We start from the raw sequence: 23,077 nt of genomic DNA, 5'->3' as shown, positions 1-23,077 counted from the left end.
ACTGTATTTTGGCGTTTCTTAAGGTTTTGAGTTTGGACCCCTATTATTTTCTCTATATGATAATAATCCTTAGACATGTCAACCCAACCTGGTCTCAGAGCATTTAGTAAATCCGAGCCACTCAATTTAGTATATGTTATGTTTCTTTTGGTATGTATTAGTTTGTGGATGTCCATCACCAATTTCATATATGTTACAAATTACAATTTGTATTATATGTTATGAATTAGAAGAATCAACAATATGTTATGATTTTGCAACATGTATGATATGCTACGAATTCTAATTAGGTAGGTGGGTAGCTGACTAATGTTAGCTAGGCTAAAGGGTTAGGGTTAAGTTTAGGAGTTTGGTTAAAGGGTTAAGCTTAGGGTTAGGTGAAGGGCTAGCCAAAAGGGTTGAAGTTAGGGGAAGGGTTAGCTAACATGCTAAGTAGCTAAAAAGTATTAAGTAGTTGAAAAGTTACTAAAATGCTAAATATGTCAATGGTGAGATTAAAACTCGCAACCTTTGGATTGATAGACAGTCACGTTATACACCCACCTATCCACCGCGATCAATCAACATACTTTTGTTTTTTGCGTAGGTAACCATAGGTCTTATGTAACCATACCAAACATAACATGGCATACTAATTTCAGTGTCCTGGATTTCCGTTGACTATGTTACGTCTAGTCTATAAGACCGGGCTGGTCATCCTTCAGGTCGTGATATGAGACTCTTGAAATGTACAAATTGTAATACATCTGGGGACCATTGATGTTTACAGGAAAAGCGTCTGAGGGACAGAAATACTGAGACAGAGGAGAGTCTGCAGAAGCGTCTGGAGGCAGCGCGAGTTGACATGGAGCTCAGTAGGTCCCCTTTACTGTCCTATGTAGACATGACCATACTACAAATGTTTGGAGAATATGGATGGAACAACACATTATCCATGCTATGCCTTTAACAATGATTTGAGAAGAGCTTTCATAATTTATCACTTCTATTTCAGGCAACGAGCCAGGAGTGTTTGACGTGCTTATAGTCAATGATGACTTAGAGGAGGCGTATGACAAGTTGCAAAGTGTTCTTATTGAGGTGAGTCTGAAGAGGATGGTTGTCTGCATGTAGTGTGGGGACAAAGTATAATTCTCAAATTGTCAGTCAGTCGGTAGCAGTGGAGGCTGCTGAGGGGAGGACGGCTCATAATAATGGCTGAAACGGAGTTAATTAAATGGTATCAAACGCATGGAAACCATGAGTTTGATGTATTTGATATCATTCCAAATATTCCGCTCCAGCCATTACCACAAGCCCGTCGTCCACAATTACGGTGCCACCAATCTCCTGTGGTCGGTAGTAAGTGTTGAGTCATATTTATGTGATTGGTTTGTAACTACACTTAATATTCTTATACTTGTCTCAACAGGAAATAACGAAGGTTCAGTCGACCAAGAAAGAAAAATGCAATTCGTAAGAAGCAATTTGTTATTATGCATATCACAGCCACACATTTTCAATAGAAAACTAGTTAGTTCAATTGAGAACAAGCTTTCACTATTCAATGTAAATTATAACCTTTCACATGCTTAATGTTTTTCACTTTATTCAACCCTCCTCTCCCTCTCCTCAGTGTTATGGAAGGACCCAGGCCGGTTGTTCTGAGCGGCCCCTCAGGGACAGGGAAGAGCACTCTGCTAAAGAAGCTGCTGAAGGACTACAAGGGAGTCTTCGGCTTCAGCGTGTCACGTACGTTTTGTGACACCAGATGTAGTTTCCAGCAGTAGGGCAGCAGTATCTATCCCCGCTGGTGCGACTGGACCACGAGGAAGAACAATAAAGAAACCATAAACAGTTAGGGTTGTCTTGCATAGCATTTACAGACTGAGGTTATTGATATCATTCTGTATCATATGATCACAGAATAGGATGGATGTTGAATTGATGCTCACTGAATGTGTCCTTACAGATACAACCCGGGATCCACGTCCAGGAGAGGTAGATGGCAAAGGTACAGTAAAATGTTTTCAGTCAAAACACAGAAACATGTCAGTAAGCCCAGAAAGATATCAGTGGCGCTCTCCAGGCCCAGAATGAAGCTTCCATCTTTAATAAGAAATGCCTACTGTATGAACGCAGAGACTGGAATTCAATATATTACATTTTTACATTTTAGTCATTTAGCAGGCACTCCAATACAGAGATAGCTAGGTGGGACAACCACATGTCATAGTAAGTACATTTTTCCTCAATAAAGTAGCTATCAGCAAAGTCAGAGCTAGTAAGGGGGGGGGGGTCAACTGCGAGTGTTACTTGACGAAAGGCATTACTTTATTATTTGGGTGGTTAAGGAGGGGGTGTGATGGGGTGCTGTGGCATTATTTAACGGTGTTTTCACATACAGTCCTCTTTAAAGTGAGCTGGGGTAAAAAATAACATAAAACGAAAGGACTCAGATCTCTTTGTATTCACACTGCCTTTGAATGAGGACTCAACTCTCTTTGCCAGTTCACTTCACCTAGTTTGTGGACCGAGTCATCTTTGCATTCACATTGCTATGTTTAGAAAGGAACCAAGATCTTATTCCTACATGCACTCTGGATTTTTACAAAGTGCAGGACAAGCCATTCAATCAGAATTGGTTATTGGACTGTAGCTAATAGATTACAATTATGTCTCATTTTAATTAAATGCAATCTGAAGATACTTTTTAACATGCACATTTGATTGCTAACAGAATAAATAGCAATATAATGTTGTAATTTAAATTGTACAAACTACTGCCCCTTTAAGAGCTAGAATAGATTTTGTACCCTATGTTGTGATTCTCACCAAATAGGTTGTCTTCTCACACTATTCCTAACCCCACAATCACTAAAACAGTTTATGAAGCTCTCTTAGCCTATAGTTCACATTTTGCGAATAAATAATCTGAACAAAAAAATCCACATATTTTGGAATTTCTGTGCATCCTTGACAATCGCTAATCAACATCCAACAACCACACTGTTTTCCCCCTGCAAACCTGCACATCATCTCTCTTTTGTGGCACCAATGTGAGGGGTTATGGCAGGGGAAACGGTGTTGCTGTAGTCTAGTGTGCGGTGCAGGAATAATGACAAGCGAACATGGAGAGTTTTGCATTCACATTGCCCTAAAAAAGGGAACCGGACCACGGAATTCAAGGGAACCAAACTCCGACGACTTCTCGATGGTCTCAGTTCGGTTCGCTTCTGGGGCTCTTTTGAGGGGTCTGAGTTCCTTTGGAGTGTTCACACTGCACACAAAAAAACCATAGGGGTGGGAGGGCCAAGAGACCAGCGGTGGCAGAATGAAATGCTCGGGTTGGGGTGTAGGGTTTGAGCATATTCTGAAGGTAGAGATGGGCAGTTCCTCTTGCTGCTCCGTAGGCTTGTAACATGGTCTTGTAGCTGCAGTGCCATGACAACCTGGTCTCAGAGCAAAATGTATTATATTTTACAAAATCTGTGCCACTCCATTTAGTATGATAGATTACATTACATTGGCCTAAGAATGTAATAGCAGTCATACAATGTAATGAATTGTAGGACATATTGTATATACTGTATGTTCCTTGTCTTTTTAGTTTAGATTGAAATGCTACTTTTGACATCTTTAGTATGATAAACTGTTAGGTTAGGGATTAAGGTTAGGAGTTAGGTTATAGGGTTAAGGTTAGGAGTTAGGTTATAGGGTTAAGGTTAGGAGTTAGGTTATAGGGTTAAGGTTAGGGGAAGGCTTAGCTAAGTGGCTAAAATTGACCTTGATGAGATTCGAGCATGCAACCTTTCGGTTGCTAGACTTTCACTTTATGCAGCCACCCAACCACCATGACCAGCCACTCTCCTTTCATTTTTGCCTTAAGTAACCTACTGTCATACCTAACATATCATACTAATTTAAGTGTCCCGGATTTATGTAGGCCAATGTAATATAACACAAAGTACCATACTCAATGGAATTGCCTGGATTTTTTGTAAAATTTCATACGTTTTGCTTAGACCTGGCATGCCATGTTGAGTGTGGCGGAAGCTATCTGCTCGCTATTGCTGTATTTCTGAATAGACTACTGTTCAGACGACAGCTGACTGAAGAGCCAAAAGTGGTTTTCTATCGTAAATAAGTTCTAGTAAATACTGGAGACAATGGTTAACCTTTTTACTGCAGTGGTTTCTTGGTAGTCTTAAACAAATCTACTTTGAAACAAAAGTATACACCTCACACACATGGTTATGGGCTTAAAATGTCACCTGTACGCTCATAGAAAAAAGGTGCTTTCTGTCCCCAAGGAGTCCTCTTTGAAGAACTAATTTTCTTTCCAGGTAGAACCCTTTTGGATTCCATGTAGAGGGTTCTAAATAAGAATTTGTTCTTAACTGACTTGCCTAGTTTATAATTTTTTTTAAACATCTCTGGAGAGACCTGATAATAGCTGTGCAGCAACCCTCCCTGTCCAACCTGACCGAGTTTGAGAGGATCTACCCAAGAAGAACCCTTTTGGTTTCGTCATACCCAGGTAGAACCCTTTGGGTTCCTTGTAGAGGGTTCTACATGGAACTCAAAAGGGTTATCCTATAGGGACAGCTGAAGAACCCTTTTTTTCTAAGTGTACCATGTCAGACATGCAGTGCCTTTGGAAAGTAGTCAGACTCCTTGACTTTTTCAAAATGTTGTTACATTACAGCCTTATTCTAAAATTGATTAAATCGTTTTTCCCCTCAATCTACACACAATACCCCATAATGACAAAGCAAAAACAGTTTTTTAGAAATTGTTGCTAATTTATCATTTAAAAAAAAAACTATATTCCGACCCTTTATTCAGTACTTTGTTGAAGCAGTTTTCTTGGGTATGACGCTACAACCTTGGCACCCCTGTATTTGGGGAGTTTCTCCCATTCTTCTTTGCAGATCCTCAAGCTCTGTCAGGTTGGATGGGGAGCGTTGCTGCACAGCTACTATCAGGTCTCTACAGAGATGTTTTAAAAAATATATGTATATATATATATGTATTTACCTGGGCAAGTCAGTTAAGAACAAATTCTTATTTACAATGACGGCCGACCAAACCCTAACCCAGACGACACTCGGCCAGTTGTGCAGTGCCCTATGGGACTCCCAATCACGCCCAGTTGTGATACAGCCTGGAATCTACAGTGAGGGAAAAAAGTATTCGATCCCCTGCTGATTATGTTTGCCCACTGACAAAGAAATGATCAGTCTATAATTTTAATGGTAGGTTTATTTGAAAAAAAAATATATATATATATATATATATATATATATATATATATATATATAACAACAAAAAAATCCAGAAAAACGCATGTCAAAAATTTTAGAAATTGATTTGCATTTTAATGAGGGAAATAAGTACTTGACCCCTCTGCAAAACATGACTTAGTACTTGGTGGTAAAACCCTTGTTGGCAATCAGAGGTCAGACATTTCTTGTAGTTGGCCACCAGGTTTGCACACATCTCAGAAGGGATTTTGTCCCACTCCTCTTTGCAGATCTTCTCCAAGTCATTAAGGTTTTGAGGCTGACGTTTGGCAACTTGAACTTTTTGCTCCCTCCACAGATTTTTTATGGGATTAAGGTCTGGAGACTGGCTAAGCCACTCCAGGACCTTAATGTGCTTCTTCTTGAGCCACTCCTTTGTTGCCTTGGCCGTGTGTTTTGGGTCATTGTCATGCTGGAATATCCATCCACAACCCATTTTCAATGCCCTGGCTGAGGGAAGGAGGTACTCACACAAGATTTGACGGTACATGGCCCCATCCATCGTCCCTCTGATGCGGTGAAGTTGTCCCTTAGCAGAAAAACACTCCAAAAGTTTAATGTTTCCACCTCCATGTTTGACGGTGGGGATGGTATTCTTGGGGTCATAGGCAGCATTCCTCCTCCAAACACAGCGAGTTGAGTTGATGCCAAAGAGCTCCATTTTGGTCTCATCTGACCACAACACTTTCACCCAGTTGTCCTCTGAATCATTCAGATGTTCATTGGCAAACTTCAGACAGGCATGTATATGTGCTTTCTTGAGCAGGGGGACCTTGCGGGCGCTGCAGGATTTCAGTCCTTCACGGCGTAATGTGTTACCAATTGTTTTCTTGGTGACTATGGTCCCAGCTGCCTTGAGATCATTAACAAGATCCTCCTGTGTAGTTCTGGGCTGATTCCTCACCGTTCTCATGATCATTGCAACTCCACGAGGTGAGATCTTGCATGGAGCCCCAGGCCGAGGGAGATTGACAGTTCTTTTGTGTTTCTTACATTTGCGAACAATCGCACCAGCTGTTGTCACCTTCTCACCAAGCTGCTTGGTGATGGTCTTGTAGCCTATTCCAGCCTTGTGTAGGTCTACAATCTTGTCCCTGACATCCTTGGAGAGCTCTTTGTTCTTGGCCATGGTGGAGAGTTTGGAATCTGATTGATTGCTTCTGTGGACAGGTGTCTTTTATACAGGTAAAAAACTGAGATTAGGAGCACTCCCTTTAAGAGTGTGCTCATAATCTCAGCTCGTTACCTGTATAAAAGACACCTGAGAGCCAGAAATCCTTCTGATTGAGAGGGGGTCAAATACTTATTTCCCTCATTAAAATGCAAATCAATTTATAACATTTTTGACATGTGTTTTTCTGGATTTTTTTGTTGTTATTCTGTCTCTCACTGTTCAAATAAACCTACCATTAAAATTATAGACTGATCATTTCTTTCTTTTTTCCCCCTCACTGTAACAAGGGTCTGTAGTGAGGCCTCTAGCACTGAGATGCAGTGCCTTGGACTGCTGCACCATTCGGGAGATGTTCAATCAGGTTGAAGTCCAGGCTCTGGCTGGGCCACTCAACAACATTCAGAGACTTATCTCGAAACCACTCCTATGTTGTCTTGGCTGTGTGCTTAGGGTCGTTGTCCTGTTCAAAGGTGAACCAGTCACCCCAGTCTGAGGTCCTGACTGCTCTGGAGCAGGTTTTCATCAATGATCTCTCTGTACTTTGCTCCTTTCATCTTTCCCTCAATCCTGACTAGAATCCCGGTCCCTGCCGCTGAAAAACATCCCCACAGCATGATGCTACTACCACCATGCTTCACCGTAGGGATGATGCCAGGTTTTCTCCAGACATGATGCTTGGCATTCAGGCCAAAGAGTTCAATCTTGGTTTCATCAGACCAGAAAATCTAGTTTCTCATGGTCTGAGAGTATTTAGGTGCCTTTTGGCAAGCTTCAAGCAGGCAGTCATGTGCCTTTTACTGATGAGTGGTTTCTGTCTGGCCACTCTACCATAAAGGCCTGATTTGGTGGAGAGCTGCAGAGATGGTTATCCTTCTGGAAGGTTCTCCCATCTCCACAGAGGAACTCTGTCAAAGTGACCATCAGGTTCTTGGTCACCTCCTTGACCAAGGCCCTTCTCCCCTGATTGCCAAGTTTGGCCAGCTCTAGGAAGAGTCTTGGTGGTTCCTAACTTCATCCATTTAAGAATGATGGAGGCCACTGTGTTCTTGGGGACCTATGCTGCAGACATTTTCCCCTGATCTGTGCCTCGACACAATCCTGTCTCAGGGATCTACGGACAATTCCTTTGACCTCATGGCTTTGTTTTTGCTGTGACATTTACATTTCAGTCATTTATCCAGAGCGACTTACAGTAGTGAATGCATACATTTTGTTTTTCTTTTTTCGTACTGGTCCCCCGTGGGAATCAAACCCACAACCCTGGCGTTGCAAACACCATGCTCTACCAACTGAGCCACACAGGACCATGCACTGTCAACTGTGGAACCTTTTTATAGACAGTTGTGTGCCTTTCCAAATCATGTCCAATTAATTTAATTTACCACAGGTGGACTCCAATCAAGTTGTAGAAACATCTCAAGGATGATCAGTGGAAACAGGATGCATCTGAGCTCAATTTCGAGTCTTATAACAAAGTGTTTGAATAATTGTAAATAAGGTATTTCTGTTTTGTTTTTTTGCTAAAATTGCAAACATTCCTAAACCTGTTTTCGCTTTGTCATTATGTGGTATTGTGTGCAGATTGCAGAATCTTTTTTTATTAATACATTTTAGAAAAAGGCTGTATCATAACAAAATTTGGAAAAAGTCAAGGGGTCTGAATACTTTCCGAAGGCACTGTAGAGTTGAAATGTATTCCCATTTTTAGTTTTCATCCCAACATTACAATTTATATACATCAAGAAGACCGAAAATATAAAAACCCTTTGACATGGAAAAATTTAAATAATGTTTATTTATTATGAACAATTTTAATAACGTTCCACCCATAAGGCCACTAGGTAATTTGACTGCAGGAAATGCAGGACAGATAATGCATGTAGTTGCATGACATATTACAGAGATACTTTACATTACAGTATCCAGTCATTTGTGGTTACAGTATCCAGATTCTTATGGCTTTTGGGAATCAAATCCACAACCCTGGCGTTGCAAGCACAATGCTCTACTAACTGATCCCCACCGGACCCCTTATATACAGTTGAATTCGGAAGTTTACATACACTTAGGCTGGAGTCATTAAAACTTGTTTTTCAACCACTACACAAATTTCTTGTTAATTAACTATAGTTTTGGCAAGTTGGTTAGGACATCTTCTTTTCGCATGACACAAGTAATTTTTCCAACAATTGTTTACAAACATATTATTTCACTTAATTCACTGTATCACAATTCCAGTGGGTCAGAAGTTTACATACACTAAGTTGACTGTGCCTTTAAACAGCTTGGAAAATTCCAGAAAATGATGTCATGGCTTTAGAAGCTTCTGATAGCCTAATTGACATAATTTGAGTCAATTGGAGGTGTACCTGTGGATGTATTTCAAGGCCTACCTTCAAACTCAGCGCCTCTTTGCTTGACATCATGGGAAAATCAAAAGAAATCAGCCAAGACCTCAGAAAGAAATTGTAGACCTCCACAAGTCTGATTCATCCTTGGGAGCAATTTCCAAATGCCTGAAGGTACCACGTTCATCTGTACAAACAATAGTGCCCAAGTATAAACACCATGGGACCACGCAGCCATCATACCGCTCAGGAAGGAGACACGTTCTGTCTCCTATAGATGAACGTAGTTTGGTGCGAAACGTCCAAATCAATCCCAGAATGACAGTAAAGGACCTTGTGAAGATGCTGGAGGAAACAGGTACAAAAGTATCTATATCCACAGTGAAACAAGTCTTATATCGACATAACCTGAAAGGCCGCTCAGCAAGGAAGAAGCCACTGCTCCAAAACCGCCATAAAAAAGACAGACTACGGTTTGCAACTGCACATGGGGAGAAAGATTGTACTTTTTGGGGAAATGTCCTCTGGTCTGAAGAAACAAAAATAGAACTGTTTGGCCATAATGACCATCGTTATGTTTGGAGGAAGAAGGAAGAGGCTTGCAAGCCAAAGAACACCATCCCATCCGTGAAGCATGGGGGGGGGCAGCATCATGTTGTGGGGGTGCTTTGCTGCAGGAGGGACTGGTGCACTTTACAAAATAGATGGCATCGTGAGGATGGAAAATTATGTGGATATATTGAAGCAATATCGCAAGACATCAGTTAGGAAGTTAAAGCTTGGCCGCAAATGGGTCTTCCAAATGGACAATGACCCCAAGCATGCTTCCAAAGTTGTGGCAAAATGGCTTAAGGACAACAATGTCAAGGCATTGGAGTGGCCATCACAAGGCCCTGACCTCAATCCCATAGAAAACTTGTGGGCAGAACTGAAAAAGTGTGTGCGAGCAAGGAGGCCTACAAACCTGACTCAGTTACACCAGCTTTGTCATGAGGAATGGGACAAAATTCACCCAACTTATTGTGGGAAGCTTGTGGAAGGCTACCCGAAACGTTTAACCCATGTTAAACAATTTAAAGACCATGCTACCAAATACTAATTGAGTGCATGTAAACTTCTGACCCACTGGGAATGTGATGAAAGAAATAAAAGCTGAAATGAATCATTCTCTCTGCTATTATTTTGACATTTCACATTCTTAAAATAAAGTGGTTGTCACGTCGTGACCATAGTAAGATGTTATTTTCTATGGTAGAGTAGGTCAGGGCGTGACAGGGGGTGTTTGTCTGTTTTTGTATTTCTATGTTCAGTTTCTAGTTTTGTATTTCTATGTTGGTGTTTGGGTTGATCTCCAATTGGAGGCAGCTGATCCTCATTACCTCTAATTGGAGATCATATTTATGTTGATGTTTGTCCCACCTGTGTTTGTGGGTGATTATATTTTGAGTAGTGTGTTTTCTCTCTGCGTCACGGTTTGTTTTTGTGTTTGAAGTATTTAGTGTATTGCATTTCAGTTTCACGTTAAATAAAATATGTGGAACTACGAATACGCTGCATTTTGGTCCGATCCTTTTGACAGCCGTGACAGTGGTGATCCTAACTGACCTAAGACAGGGAATTTTTACTTGGATTAAATGTCAGGAATTGTGGAAAACTGAGTTGAAATGTATTTGGCTAAGGTGTATGTAAACTTCTGACTTCAACTATATAAAACCTGTAACTTCCAGCTTTTCTATACCTACAGACCTCCATCACTACCTTGTTGCCTTCTTTTGTACGAACACAACCTTCACACCCTCTTCACCTACATAACCCAGCCTACTCCATTCCGACTGACACTGAAGCTCCCATGCTTCTTAACTCAAGTGAACTGCACCAGTGGCTCTCCAAATGATCCCCCTATAAGATACAACAATAAACATTATTTGTTGTGCCTTTTTTTTCTCCGTAGGCCTGTTCTGTCTGCCTATGCTTCTGGGGGCTACATTACTGCCCCTAGCAGACGTCCTATCGTCTGTTTCATCTGCAGGTGTAGCTATCTCCTCTTCATTTTGTGTTCTATCCAACCAAGTCTAAATGCCATTCACAAAAACATTGTGAAGAGAGAGTGATGGGGGTTACTTTCATCTTCACAGTATAGAGTGACCAAACTAAACAATACCAAGTGCATACTAGTTATGGTAAAAATACATCTAATATTCTCAGGAATACAGATGTCAGTTTGCACTTTGTGGTAAAAAGCTTTTGAAAATAGCCCCCTGTGATTCCTCAGTGGATCTCCTCTCCTGACCCCCCCCCCCCCCAGAAAATAAGTTGTCACATCCATAAAATGTCTGTTACTGTATGTACCCACCATTAGCATCACAACATTTTGTTGAGATTGATAGGCTTCATAGTAAAGCCTTTTGTTTGATATTTGATATACTCCAGTTCAGTAATATTAATTGAAAGTATGGATCATAGCTGCTAGCACAATCTGGTCCTGTTGTCAAGGCAGATATCCTTAGGACTATTCTATTAATTTGATCAATACATCTATGTGATTTCCTACGACTTAAGCAACAGTTTTTGAGGAAGATAGATGTTTGATGTATTCTATTTCCCCCCAGGAATATGGATAATGGAGAGTTAAAGCTTGATATCTTCTTCAGTTGAGCTCTAGTTTTATATATTTAGATTTTGTAAAATAACGCAGTAACTGCACTACCAGGACTATGAGCTTTGCTGGATTCAGTCTATAGTGATTGTCTATTATTTTTTATTTTGTTGTTAGAAATCATTACTAGCATTTTCACCTTTATTTACATCTATGCAATCTTTTTTTCCCAGTGAGACATCTGTTTTACCAGGACATATTTGAATGTGCTGTGATTCCTTCTCACACCTGTCATGTTGCAATGCTAATGTGTATGTGTTGATATGAGTAGCTGTAGGTTCATTATGAGCATTGTTGTCCCTGTTGAAGTGATTGTGACAGGGTTGTCCTGTGTTCCCTACAGGGTCCCCCCCCCCCCCCCCCCCCCCCCCCCACTGTATTAGATCCACTGTGACATTGTAGAGGAATAATATAATCCCAATGGTAGGGGACAGTAATGTGTTAGTTTGATGTGTGCCCTGTACACCCTCTCTCCTTCTAAACTGTTATATACTGTACTGTGTTCTATACTGTGTATATATACTGTACCTCTTGCATCCAGACAGCGTGTCTTTTTTGCCCGTTTCTAATCACCTTCCACATTTTATACTTGGGGGTCATTCATTGTGTGATTTGCTTCTAGTGATGTCAATGTTAATTTCCCTAATTGCTTGTAATGATGTGAATAAAAAGGTCTCTATCTACCCATACTTATCCTTGCATTTTTTCTATATCACCCTTTTTTAGTGCCTGAATACTAATCATTATACATCTATTGTACCCTGTGAATTTACCCTTTATTCATTTGAGAGAACTCCATCCAGCCTGACTGATTACTAACTGTTTCTTCTTCTCTCCTGTCTGTTTCAAGATTACCACTTCAGAAACAGGGAGGCTATGCAGGAGGATATTGACACGGGAGAATTCATTGAAACTGATGAATTTTCTGGCAACCTGTATGGAACAAGGTAGAGTACATTTTCTGAACTTTTGGTTTGCACCAAAATGTCTTACAGTATTTTTTTGTTTACCTTTTATTACACTAGGCAAGTTAGTTAAGAACAAATTCTTATTTACAATGACAGCCTAGGAACAGTGGTTTAACTGCCTTGTTCAGTGGCAGAACGACATATTTATTTTACCTTGTCAGCTCGGGGATTCAATCTCACAACCTTTCAGTTACGGGACCAACGCTCTAACCACTCGGCTACCTGCCGCCCCTATGTATGAATCCGTGATAATCAGTGGTATAATTTTCTAGTTTGCTTGGTGGAATTGTGGATGCAATTAAACATAGCTATGTTTGTTTTCTCCACAGTAAGTGTGCTGTACAGGATGTGAGGGCCAAGGGCCTCATTTGTATTTTGGATGTGGATATTGCGGGAGTGAGACACATCAAGGAATCTGACCTGGACCCCATCTATGTTTCAATTCAGCCCCCCTCCATTGAGGTCCTGGTAAGAGTCCACAACCATACATTGCACAGCGTTCTTCTACTGCAAGGTTCCGCAACAGGTGACAAGTTCGGCCCGCAAGCAATATTATTTGGCCCCCCAAAGTTTAAGTAAAAAAATAGAAGAAATCTGTTGTTGTACAAAGGAGACTGTAAAATCACCAGAAATTCAGCTAATGATTTTAATTTATAAAATCTGTTGCCAACTATCCCCATGGATAAATTGAAAGACATATGTGATTGTGTCTCAATGTAATCAAGGTATTAAATTATGTTATTGTGAAATACATAATACATTTGAGATTATTTGTGGCCCATTTGTAGTGTACAAATTATTAGGGGTTCACAGCATAGATTGGCCACTTTTTTGCTAATTTGGCAGACAGAAACTAGAGTAACTTAGTCAAAAAGAATGGAACCAATTGGCTTCTAGGTATTGCTGTTGTAAGAAGTCTTACTTAAATCCTGATATCCGCCTCCCCTTTTTACCTGAAACTGTGTATGTAGGTGTCTTTCCTCATGTTGAACAAATTTGCCTCAAGGACCCATGAACACCAGTCTCAACGTCAACAGTGAAGAGGCGACTCCGGGATGCTGGCCAGCGTCTGTGTTCTTTTTCCCATCTTAATCTTTTCCTTTTATTGGCCAGTCTGAGATATGGCTTTTTCTTCGGAACTCTGCCTAGAACGCCAGCATCCCGGAGTCGCCTCTTCACTGTTGACGTTGAGACTGGTGTTTTGCGGGTACTATTTAATGAAGCTGCCAGTTGAGGACTTGTGAGGCATCTGTTTCTCAAACTAGACACTCTAATCTATTTTTCCTCTTGCTCAGTTGTGCACCTGGACCTCCCACTCCTCTTTCTATTCTGGTTAGGGCCAGTTTGCGCTGTTCTGAGAAGGGAGTAGAACACAGCGTTGTACGAGATCTTCAGTTTCTTGGCAATTTCTCGCATGGAATAGCCTTAATTTCTCAGAACAAGAATAGACTGATGAGTTTCAGAAGATAGTACTTTGTTTCTGGCCATTTTGAGCCTGTAATTCGAACCCACAAATGCTGATACTCCAGATACTTAACTAGTCTAAAAAAGGCCAGTTTTACTGCTTCTTTGATAAGCACAACAGTTTTCAGCTGTGCTAACATAATTGCAAAAGGGTTTTCTAATTATCAATTAGCCTTTTAAAATGATAAGCTTGGATTAGCTAACACAACGTGCCATTGGAACACAGGAGTGATGGTTGCTGATAACGGGCCTCTGTACGCTTATGGAAATATTCCATAAAAATCTGCCGTTTCCAGCTACAATAGTCATTTACAACATTAACAATGTCTACACTGTATTTCTGAACGGTAGTGTATATTAATAATTATGTTCCGGATAAAAAGAAAAAAAGCAGCCTGCGGCTGAATCTAGTTGCCTACCATTCTTCTACTATGCAGTTTAACTTTTTGCATGCTTGCTAGACCTGAGATGGCCACATGGAAAGTTTGTTCTTGAAATGTATAAACTGAAAATGCTTGTGGAACATTAATGTGTACAGGAAGAGCGTCTGAGGGGTAGAGCGACGGAGACGGAGGAAAAAATCCAGAGCCGCCTGGAGGCAGCACGGATTGACATGGAGGAGTGTAGGTTCACCATACTGTCCTATGTAAACATGGAGGAGTGTAGGTTCACCATACTGTCCTATGTAAACATGGAGGAGTGTAGGTTCACCATACTGTCCTATGTAAACATGGAGGAGTGTAGGTCCACCATACTGTCCTATGTAAACATGGAGGAGTGTAGGTCCACCATACTGTCCTATGTAAACATGGAGGAGTGTAGGTTCACCATACTGTCCTATGTAAACATGGAGGAGTGTAGGTTCACCATACTGTCCTATGTAAACATGGAGGAGTGTAGGTCCACCATACTGTCCTATGTAAACATGGAGGAGTGTAGGTTCACCATACTGTCCTATGTAAACATGGAGGAGTGTAGGTTCACCATACTGTCCTATGTAAACATGGAGGAGTGTAGGTTCACCATACTGTCCTATGTAAACATGGAAGAGTGTAGGTTCACCATACTGTCCTATGTAAACATGGAGGAGTGTAGGTTCACCATACTGTCCTATGTAAACATGGAGGAGTGTAGGTCCACCATACTGTCCTATGTAAACATGGAGGAGTGTAGGTTCACCATACTGTCCTATGTAAACATGGAGGAGTGTAGGTCCACCATACTGTCCTATGTAAACATGGAGGAGTGTAGGTCCACCATACTGTCCTATGTAAACATGGAGTGTAGGTCCACCATACTGTCCTATGTAAACATGGAGGAGTGTAGGTCCACCATACTGTCCTATGTAAACATGGAGTGTAGGTCCACCATACTGTCCTATGTAAACATGGAGTGTAGGTTCACCATACTGTCCTATGTAAACATGGAGGAGTGTAGGTCCACCATACTGTCCTATGTAAACATGGAGGAGTGTAGGTCCACCATACTGTCCTATGTAAACATGGAGGAGTGTAGGTCCACCATACTGTCCTATGTAAACATGGAGGAGTGTAGGTCCACCATACTGTCCTATGTAAACATAGAGGAGTGTAGGTCCACCATACTGTCCTATGTAAACATGGAGGAGTGTAGGTCCACCATACTGTCCTATGTAAACATGGAGGAGTGTAGGTCCACCATACTGTCCTATGTAAACATGGAGGAGTGTAGGTCCACCATACTGTCCTATGTAAACATGGAGTGTAGGTCCACCATACTGTCCTATGTAAACATGGAGGAGTGTAGGTCCACCATACTGTCCTATGTAAACATGGAGGAGTGTAGGTCCACCATACTGTCCTATGTAAACATGGAGGAGTGTAGGTCCACCATACTGTCCTATGTAAACATGGAGGAGTGTAGGTCCACCATACTGTCCTATGTAAACATGGAGGAGTGTAGGTCCACCATACTGTCGTACGTAAACATGGAGGAGTGTAGGTCCACAATACTCTCCTACGTAAACTGGTTTTAAAACTACAAATGTTTGAGGGATGTGAATTGAACTAAGGACAGTCCATTACATGCCGTTGACAATGAGTTTTCATTTTTGTTTCTTCACTCTTCTGTTATAGGCAACGAGCCTGGATTGTTTGACATTGTCATTGTCAACGATGACTTGGATGAGTCCTATGAGAAGTTGCAAAGTGTTCTTAAGGAGGTGAGTCTGAAAAGAAGATGGCTGTATAAAGACAAGATATAGGAGGTATTGACTAGATACAGGAGATATTGACTAGATACAGGAGGTGTGGATGACTAGATACATGCATTCCATGTTGGAGAAGAGTTTGTATGTATGTTCTATAACTATATATATATTTATATTAACATGTCTTTCTCAATGGGACATGTCGGATAGCCGTTCAAGGCAAAACCTGCGATTTAAAATGTCATTTTAAGAGTTTATTGGTTATTACACAATTTGAAAAAGGACTATAATAACAGATCCCCTCGCTGAAAGTTATTTCTCATGTTTAATTACTCATGATCTATTTTATGTTATTACAAGTCCTTGTTCCAGTATGTAACTAATATATTTTGTAATTTCACCTTTGTATTACCATGTTAAGAGCTCCAACCCAAATGTTGAGCATGTTCTACTCCCCTCCTCAACAGGAAATAATGAAAGTTCAGCAGGGCATCAAGTCGTAAGGAGCTACAGTACAGTGTCCCAGTCTTCCTCTTGCCTGGTACCTTACAGGAGATACATAAACCAACATTTGACACCAGCTAATTTCGATTTAGCCACCAAAGGAAACGTTCTGAGGGTTGCCATATGATGACTGTGGGGATTTCCACAGAAACGCATACTACCGTATGCACCTAAGACTCAAGAAGATGGTCTAAAACTCTTAGCTTGTTTTCCACATTCATTCAGTCTGTCATTTATGAGGAATTTTGAGTAAGGCAAAGGGACATTTGAAAGGTACGTGTAGAGTATACAGTCGATACAGTTAAAAGTTAACGTCTACTTCATACCTTACTGCCAACTGGGTTTCAGCCATGTAGACGAATAGAAACCACTGCCAAAGCCAATAGACCTTCGTTAATTCAGAGTTTTGTGGTTATAATCTAAAGGTTTGACAATATACTTAACATGCCCCTGACTTGACATTTGTGATGAATGCCCTTGACATGTGCGATGGCCATCCCGCATACAGTATGATGGACAAACAACCCGAGAAGTAGTAAAACAAAAGTTGTGCATAAAACGGTGTCTTAGCTGTGAAATGTCATATTAGCGGACTAGCTTTGAGGTAAACACTGCTATGTCTTCATCTTAATCTAATTATATTCTTATTGGTCAAATAGTAAAACACCATTCTGTGTTCTGTAGTCTCATTTTTCTCCCTTGGTTTTAAGCAATGATAGTGTAGTCTGAATGATGTTACACTAAATGTAAGGATGTGTATGGTGGGGTGTTATACTAATTGAACCGTATTTGTGGATGAATATGTAAGGACCAAAGCACTAAACACACAGCTTTCATAGGTCAAACGTCAGACCTGTGGTTGTCAATTTAACTCGCAGGTCAATTACTGTAGCCATCCATCTGCAGAAAATAAAACGTGTGTGTCTTGTAGTGTATGCTTTTGTATGCAATGGAGATAGACAAATAAAAAGTACTTACCACTCATACTGTTTAATTTGTCTTTCAGTGCATACATCACCGGTCACAAGGTACAGGAATACTCAATGAAATCAAACGATCATCAAAAATCAATGAAATCAAACGATCATCAAAAATTCTTAATTTACTCATGATCTTATTCTCCATTTCTACAATATAACAAGACAATTGAAAACATGTAAAACATTGCCTTAGTGTAAATATTTCACTCCTAAATATCTATACAGTGTATACTTAAAAACCTGTCTATATGTATCTCCCGATAGGGATTTCAACATTCCTCTCTTTGTGAGACAAAGCTTTATGCTGGTAGGGGCCCTTGCTATGCTTTGGGCACATGAACCCTCTGATCTGTCGCTTTGGCTAATAAATCACAATCTACAAATCTAGCTCATGAAATATTAACTTTTGTAATGTCCAATGCCGCAAACTCAAAGGAACAATGTTTTCAAGTTTTCAAACTCGTGCAACTGTATTTGCATAAAGCATCTAACTAAACATTTCCCTGATATCATGACACTGTAATTCAACCAAAGCCAAACTCATTCAGACAAACACTTAACAAAACTTTAGACACCCATTAATACATACATTTGACCAGTCTCCATTTTAGGTCAACATTTGTAAGACATCACATAATTGTGACCAGGATCTGGGCTATGAAGAGACATCATCCAAGTCCAGTTTATGTTGTATTTCATAACAGTCTACTGGAAGAGCAGATCAATGGAAGAACGGGCCTTGCAGCTTGGTGCGGACCTGGTCTCGTTTCACCTCTCTCTCCTTGAGGAAGGCCTGCAGCTTGTCGGTGGAGAAACACAAGATGGAGTCTCTGTGTTTGGAGGGGGCCCGCTCACCCCGTACCCATGGGATCTGGAGGCACTCAGCCGCTGAGGGTCTGGCCCTGAGGAAACACATCGGAAAAATTCCGAAATGGTTGGTTCTGGTTGTTGTAACGTTAACACTACCAATCAATTACCCCCTCAATGAAACAACTTTGGGTGTACCTTGACTATCTCAAATAATAAGTATAGAGCCTGGTTGGCTAAGATGTGGCCAATGGACTCACCAGGCCTTGTTGCTCAGTGTGTTCTTCATGAAGGTGATTGCTGCCTCTGACAGGCCAGGGTAGCATCGGCCAAACTGGATCTTCCCCTTCCGGATGTTTCTGTCCCTCTCCCAGTTGAGGTCTGAATGAAACGGGCTATCTGCACTCAACCTAGATAGTTAGAGGATACATGGACACATCAGAGGACAAAAAGAGGAATAAATGGCAGTATTACTCTACACTGAGTATACAAAACATTAGGAACACCTTCCTAATATTGACACAAACCAGTGCTCCTGGCACCTACTATCATACCCTCTTCACCATCTGAATGGCACACATACAGTACCTTGTAAAAATCTACCTCCCCCTTGGTGTTTTTCCTATTTTGTTGAATTACAACCTGTAATTTAAATATATTTTTATTTGGATTTCATGTAATGGACATACACAAAATAGTCCAAATTGGTGAAGTGAAATGTTTAATGAAAAATAAAAAAATGGTGTGTGCATATGTATTCACCCCCTTTACTATGAAGCCCCTAAATAATATCTGGTGAAACCATTTACCTTCAGAAGTCACATAATTAGTTAAACAAAGTCCACCTGTGTGCAATCTAAGTGTCACATGATCTCAGTATATATACACCTGTTCTGAAAAGGCCCCAGAGTCAGCAACACCAGTAAGCAAGCGGCACCACCAAGCAAGCGGCACCATGAAGACCAAGGAGCTCTCCAAACTGGTCAGGGACAAAGTTGTGGAGAAGTACAGATCAGGGTTGGGTTATAAAAAAATATCCTATACTTCGGAACATCCCACGGAGCACCATTAAATCAATTATATATATTTTTTAAGAATATGGCACCACAACAAACCTGCCAAGAGAGGGCCGCCCACCAAAACTTACGGACCAGGCAAGGAGGGTATTAATCAGAGGCAACAAAGAGACCAAAGATAACCCTGAAGGAGCTGCAAAGCTCCACAGCGGAGATTGGAGTATCTGTCCATAGAACCACTTTAAGCCGGGCTTTACGGAAGACTGGCCAGAAAAAAGCCATTGCTTAAAGAAAATAAGCAAACACGTTTGGTGTTCACCAAAAGGCATGCGGGAGACTCCCCAAACATATGGAAGAAGGTACTCTGGTCAGATGAGACTAAAATTTAGCTTTTTGGCCAAAGGAAAACGCTATGTCTGGCGCAAACCCAGCGCAAACCGAACACATCTCATCACCCAGAGAACACCATCCCCACAGTGAAGCATGGTGGTGGCAGCATCATGCTGTGGGGATGTTTGTCATCGTCAGGGACTGGGAAACTGGTCAGAATTTAAGGAATGATGGATGGTGCTAAATAAAGTGAAATTCTTGAGGGAAACCTGTTTCAGACTTCCAGAGATTTGAGACTGGGATGAAGGTTCACCTTCCAGCAGGACAATGACCCTAAGCATACTGCTAAAGCAACATTCGAGTGGTTTAAGGGGAAACATTTACATGTATTGGAATGGCCTAGTCAAAGCCCAGACCTCATTCCAATTGAGAATCTGTGGTATGACTTAAAGATTGCTGTATACCAGCAGAACCCATCCAACTTGAAGGAGCTGGAGCAGTTTTGCCTTGAAGAATGGGCAAAAATCCCAGTGGCTAGATGTGCCAAGCTTATAGAGACATATCCCAAGAGACTTGCAGCTGTAATTGCTGCAAAAGGTGGCTCTACAAAGTATTAACTTTGGGGGGGGTGAATAGTTATGCACGCTCAAGTTTTGTATTTTTGTGTTATTTCTTGTTTGTTTCACAATAAAAAATATTTTGCATCTTCAAAGCGGTAGGCATGTTGTGTCAATCAAATGATACAAACCCCCCAAAATCTATTTTTATTCCAGGTTGTAAGGCAACAAAATAGGAAAAATGCCAAGGGGGGTGAATACTTTTGCAAGCCACTATACACAATACATGTTTCAATTATCTAAAGGCTTAAAAATCCTTATTTAGTTAACCTGTCTCTTCCCATGTATCTACGCTGATTGAAGTGGATTTAACAAGTGACATCAATAACAGATCATAGCTTTCACCTGGATTCACTTTGTCGGTCTATGTCATGTAAATCGCAGGTGTTTTTAATGTTTTGTATACTCAATGTTTTGTATATAGGATCAAACTGATGCATCCTGGGCAATCAGGGCTCTAAATGTTCAGAGAAGTGTAATTATTGCAAAATAAATTAATCCTCATGTGTCTTTCTATACTTACATTATAAAAGCTAACACCCCAATAGCCCAGATGTCGGTCTCAGGTCCGACTCCTTGTCCGTCAAGGATTTCCGGAGCTTTAGGAAGGACAATGTAAACTGACAAAACATGAGAGAGAGAACATTCTTCATAAGAGTTTTACTTTACAATGTTTCCATCAGTACGTGCCAGTGAATATATATATTTTTCAACACGTCATCCTTTTCAGTCATCCTTCCCAGTCATCCTTCTGGGTAATCGTCCCAAGCTTGCTGTACCTTTCTCTTGTCCCTGAATATGCTCTATGTTGAGTGTCTGTCCGGGCGTGAAGGACTGAGCGGAGCCCAGGTCTACGATTTTCAGCGTATTGCAGTCTGTCACCAGCATGTTGTCTGACTTGAGGTCCAAGTGGACAACGCGGCGGCCGTGCAGGTAGTCCACAGCACTCAGGATCTGAGCCAGCAACTCTGCTACATGGAGCTCAGAATACAGGTCTCTGTGTGGGGGAGGGAGGGAGGGAGGGAGAAAAGAGGGAGGGAGAAAGGGAGGTGAAGCATAGTTCCTTTTTGTTTATATAAAACCCATCTTCTGCATGTGGTTTTCACTAAGTACCATTGATACTCTGTAAGATGCAAGTCCCCTTAGCCAGCTAACACTACAAACCAACACACACACCACCCCCAAACACTACTAAGTAATGTCAGAATGTAAAGCAGGCAGCGATCATATTCAATGGTGTGTCTGTCTGACCTCTCAGCCAGGTTGTAGAGCAGTTCTCTGCCGGCACACAGCTCTTGGATGAGCACCAGGTAGTACGGGGTTATGTACGCTGTGTGCAGCTGCACCAGGTTGGGGTGGTTGAGCCTCTTCAGCAGCTGGTACTCTCTGAGCACCAGCTGTCTCTTCTCTGGCCTGCAGGGGGTGATCTTGGCAGCAAACAGCTGCTGGCTCTGGCTGTCCTGACACTGGGTCACTACGCTGAAACGGCCCCTGATACGGACAGAATGGAGCAAAGTAATGGTGAGAGATAGGTCTACTTGCAGACGTGAAGTAAAGACAATATGTGTATGCTGTTGTGCAAGGGTTTAAATTTTAATTTAGATATGCTAAATTAGTACACATTCACGTCGCCCATAAAAAACTGCAACTTTCCTAACCCGGTATAGATATTCAGTACCTGTTGATCTCTGAGAGGAAGCTGTAGGTCTTGTGGCTAGGTTGACCTCCTGACCTACTGCCCTTTGAACCTGGGGACTCTGTCTGGATGAGGGGAATGTGGATCTCTGTAGATCAAAGGAGAAGTATTATGTCTGGCCACAGACTCAACAAGGGAGATGGAACACTAAAACAGAACATCAAAGACTTTCATCAATAAACACATACATTTATATAAGGAAATCAAAATCAATCATTTTTAAAATACTATATTTTGAATTTTCTTGCCTTCAGGATGGGTTGCCATAACAACAGGTGGAGAAGGGTCACTAAAAGGTCCTGCGCCTGTCTTGATGATGCAGCCAACCCTGAACACGTATCCTGCTCCTCTGGGTAAGTCCTTCACCACGTAGCAACTGTCTGTCACCTCCTCCGACAGGAGTTTCCACTCCACACCTGTAGCAGCACAGAGTATGGACATTTCAAATATTTAATGTGCAACATGTTTAGATCGTAATCATCAGTTGCCCACTTCAGTAGATAGTGTTAAACTTGTGAAGTTTAGCGTAGCTTCACGTCACCTGGACATATCAATTTTTGTAGAAAATGTATATATTCTGTACTATAGTAGTCTGTGTGATCTGTAAGCAGTGTTTTTTTTACCATCTGTGCTGTACTGAACACTGTAAACCACTGGGTCGCTGGACTGCACTAGTCTCCATACCAGCAAAAATCCACCTGCCTCCAACTGGTGCACATCAGGCCTGGTGGGGCGGATAGGCATTTCTGGAGAGAAAACAGAAATACACATTTAGAATTGCAGAGAGACAATCTCCTGCTGAATAGATTGTAAATTGAGTCTAGATATACTTGACCTTTGTTCTTTTTGAATGCAGGTATTTTAGGTATTTTGAATGAGAAGAACTTGGATTTCTTTTTTGGGCTCTCCAAGCCAGGGCTTGCCTCTTGCTCAGGCGGAACAGGAAATAAACCCTTTACAATCGACCCTGCATCACACCAAGAAACACAAAGGGTGAAGATTCAGATTCATCAGAACTAGCTGAAAAAAGGTTTCCACTACATG

The 23,077-nt window shown here is 41.2% G+C and overlaps 2 protein-coding genes across 3 annotated transcripts in view; one reads left to right on the top strand and one right to left on the bottom strand.

Moving 5' to 3' along the window:
* LOC115151560 (guanylate kinase 2) overlaps positions 1–17,571 on the top strand; it is a 39,820-nt gene extending 22,249 nt beyond the window's left edge. Inside the window, exons 6-16 of one of the 2 annotated variants that reach the window (XM_029695599.1) lie at positions 770–854; positions 995–1,080; positions 1,412–1,455; positions 1,616–1,731; positions 1,952–1,993; positions 10,759–10,836; positions 12,314–12,410; positions 12,761–12,899; positions 14,434–14,518; positions 16,010–16,095; positions 16,551–17,571. In XM_029695599.1, the coding sequence (XP_029551459.1) occupies positions 770–854; positions 995–1,080; positions 1,412–1,455; positions 1,616–1,731; positions 1,952–1,993; positions 10,759–10,836; positions 12,314–12,410; positions 12,761–12,899; positions 14,434–14,518; positions 16,010–16,095; positions 16,551–16,586 (894 nt within the window). In that variant the 3' untranslated portion in view covers positions 16,587–17,571. The remainder of the gene's footprint in view (positions 1–769; positions 855–994; positions 1,081–1,411; positions 1,456–1,615; positions 1,732–1,951; positions 1,994–10,758; positions 10,837–12,313; positions 12,411–12,760; positions 12,900–14,433; positions 14,519–16,009; positions 16,096–16,550) is intronic. The other variant, XM_029695600.1, reaches the window with a different exon arrangement.
* Positions 17,559–23,077, bottom strand: part of LOC115151253 (obscurin) — a 55,978-nt gene continuing 50,459 nt past the window's right edge. The window contains exons 62-70 of the mRNA XM_029695210.1: positions 22,869–23,000; positions 22,657–22,779; positions 22,282–22,449; positions 22,016–22,121; positions 21,589–21,828; positions 21,117–21,334; positions 20,861–20,957; positions 18,635–18,784; positions 17,559–18,469 (exon numbers count right to left, since the gene is read on the bottom strand). Coding sequence (XP_029551070.1) covers positions 18,289–18,469; positions 18,635–18,784; positions 20,861–20,957; positions 21,117–21,334; positions 21,589–21,828; positions 22,016–22,121; positions 22,282–22,449; positions 22,657–22,779; positions 22,869–23,000 — 1,415 coding nt within the window. The 3' untranslated portion in view covers positions 17,559–18,288. The remainder of the gene's footprint in view (positions 18,470–18,634; positions 18,785–20,860; positions 20,958–21,116; positions 21,335–21,588; positions 21,829–22,015; positions 22,122–22,281; positions 22,450–22,656; positions 22,780–22,868; positions 23,001–23,077) is intronic.

This window comes from Salmo trutta, chromosome 17, assembly GCF_901001165.1.
Source record: "Salmo trutta chromosome 17, fSalTru1.1, whole genome shotgun sequence".
In the NCBI taxonomy this organism is placed as follows: Eukaryota; Metazoa; Chordata; class Actinopteri; order Salmoniformes; family Salmonidae; genus Salmo; species Salmo trutta.
This window is presented reverse-complemented; position numbering and strand designations above follow the sequence as displayed.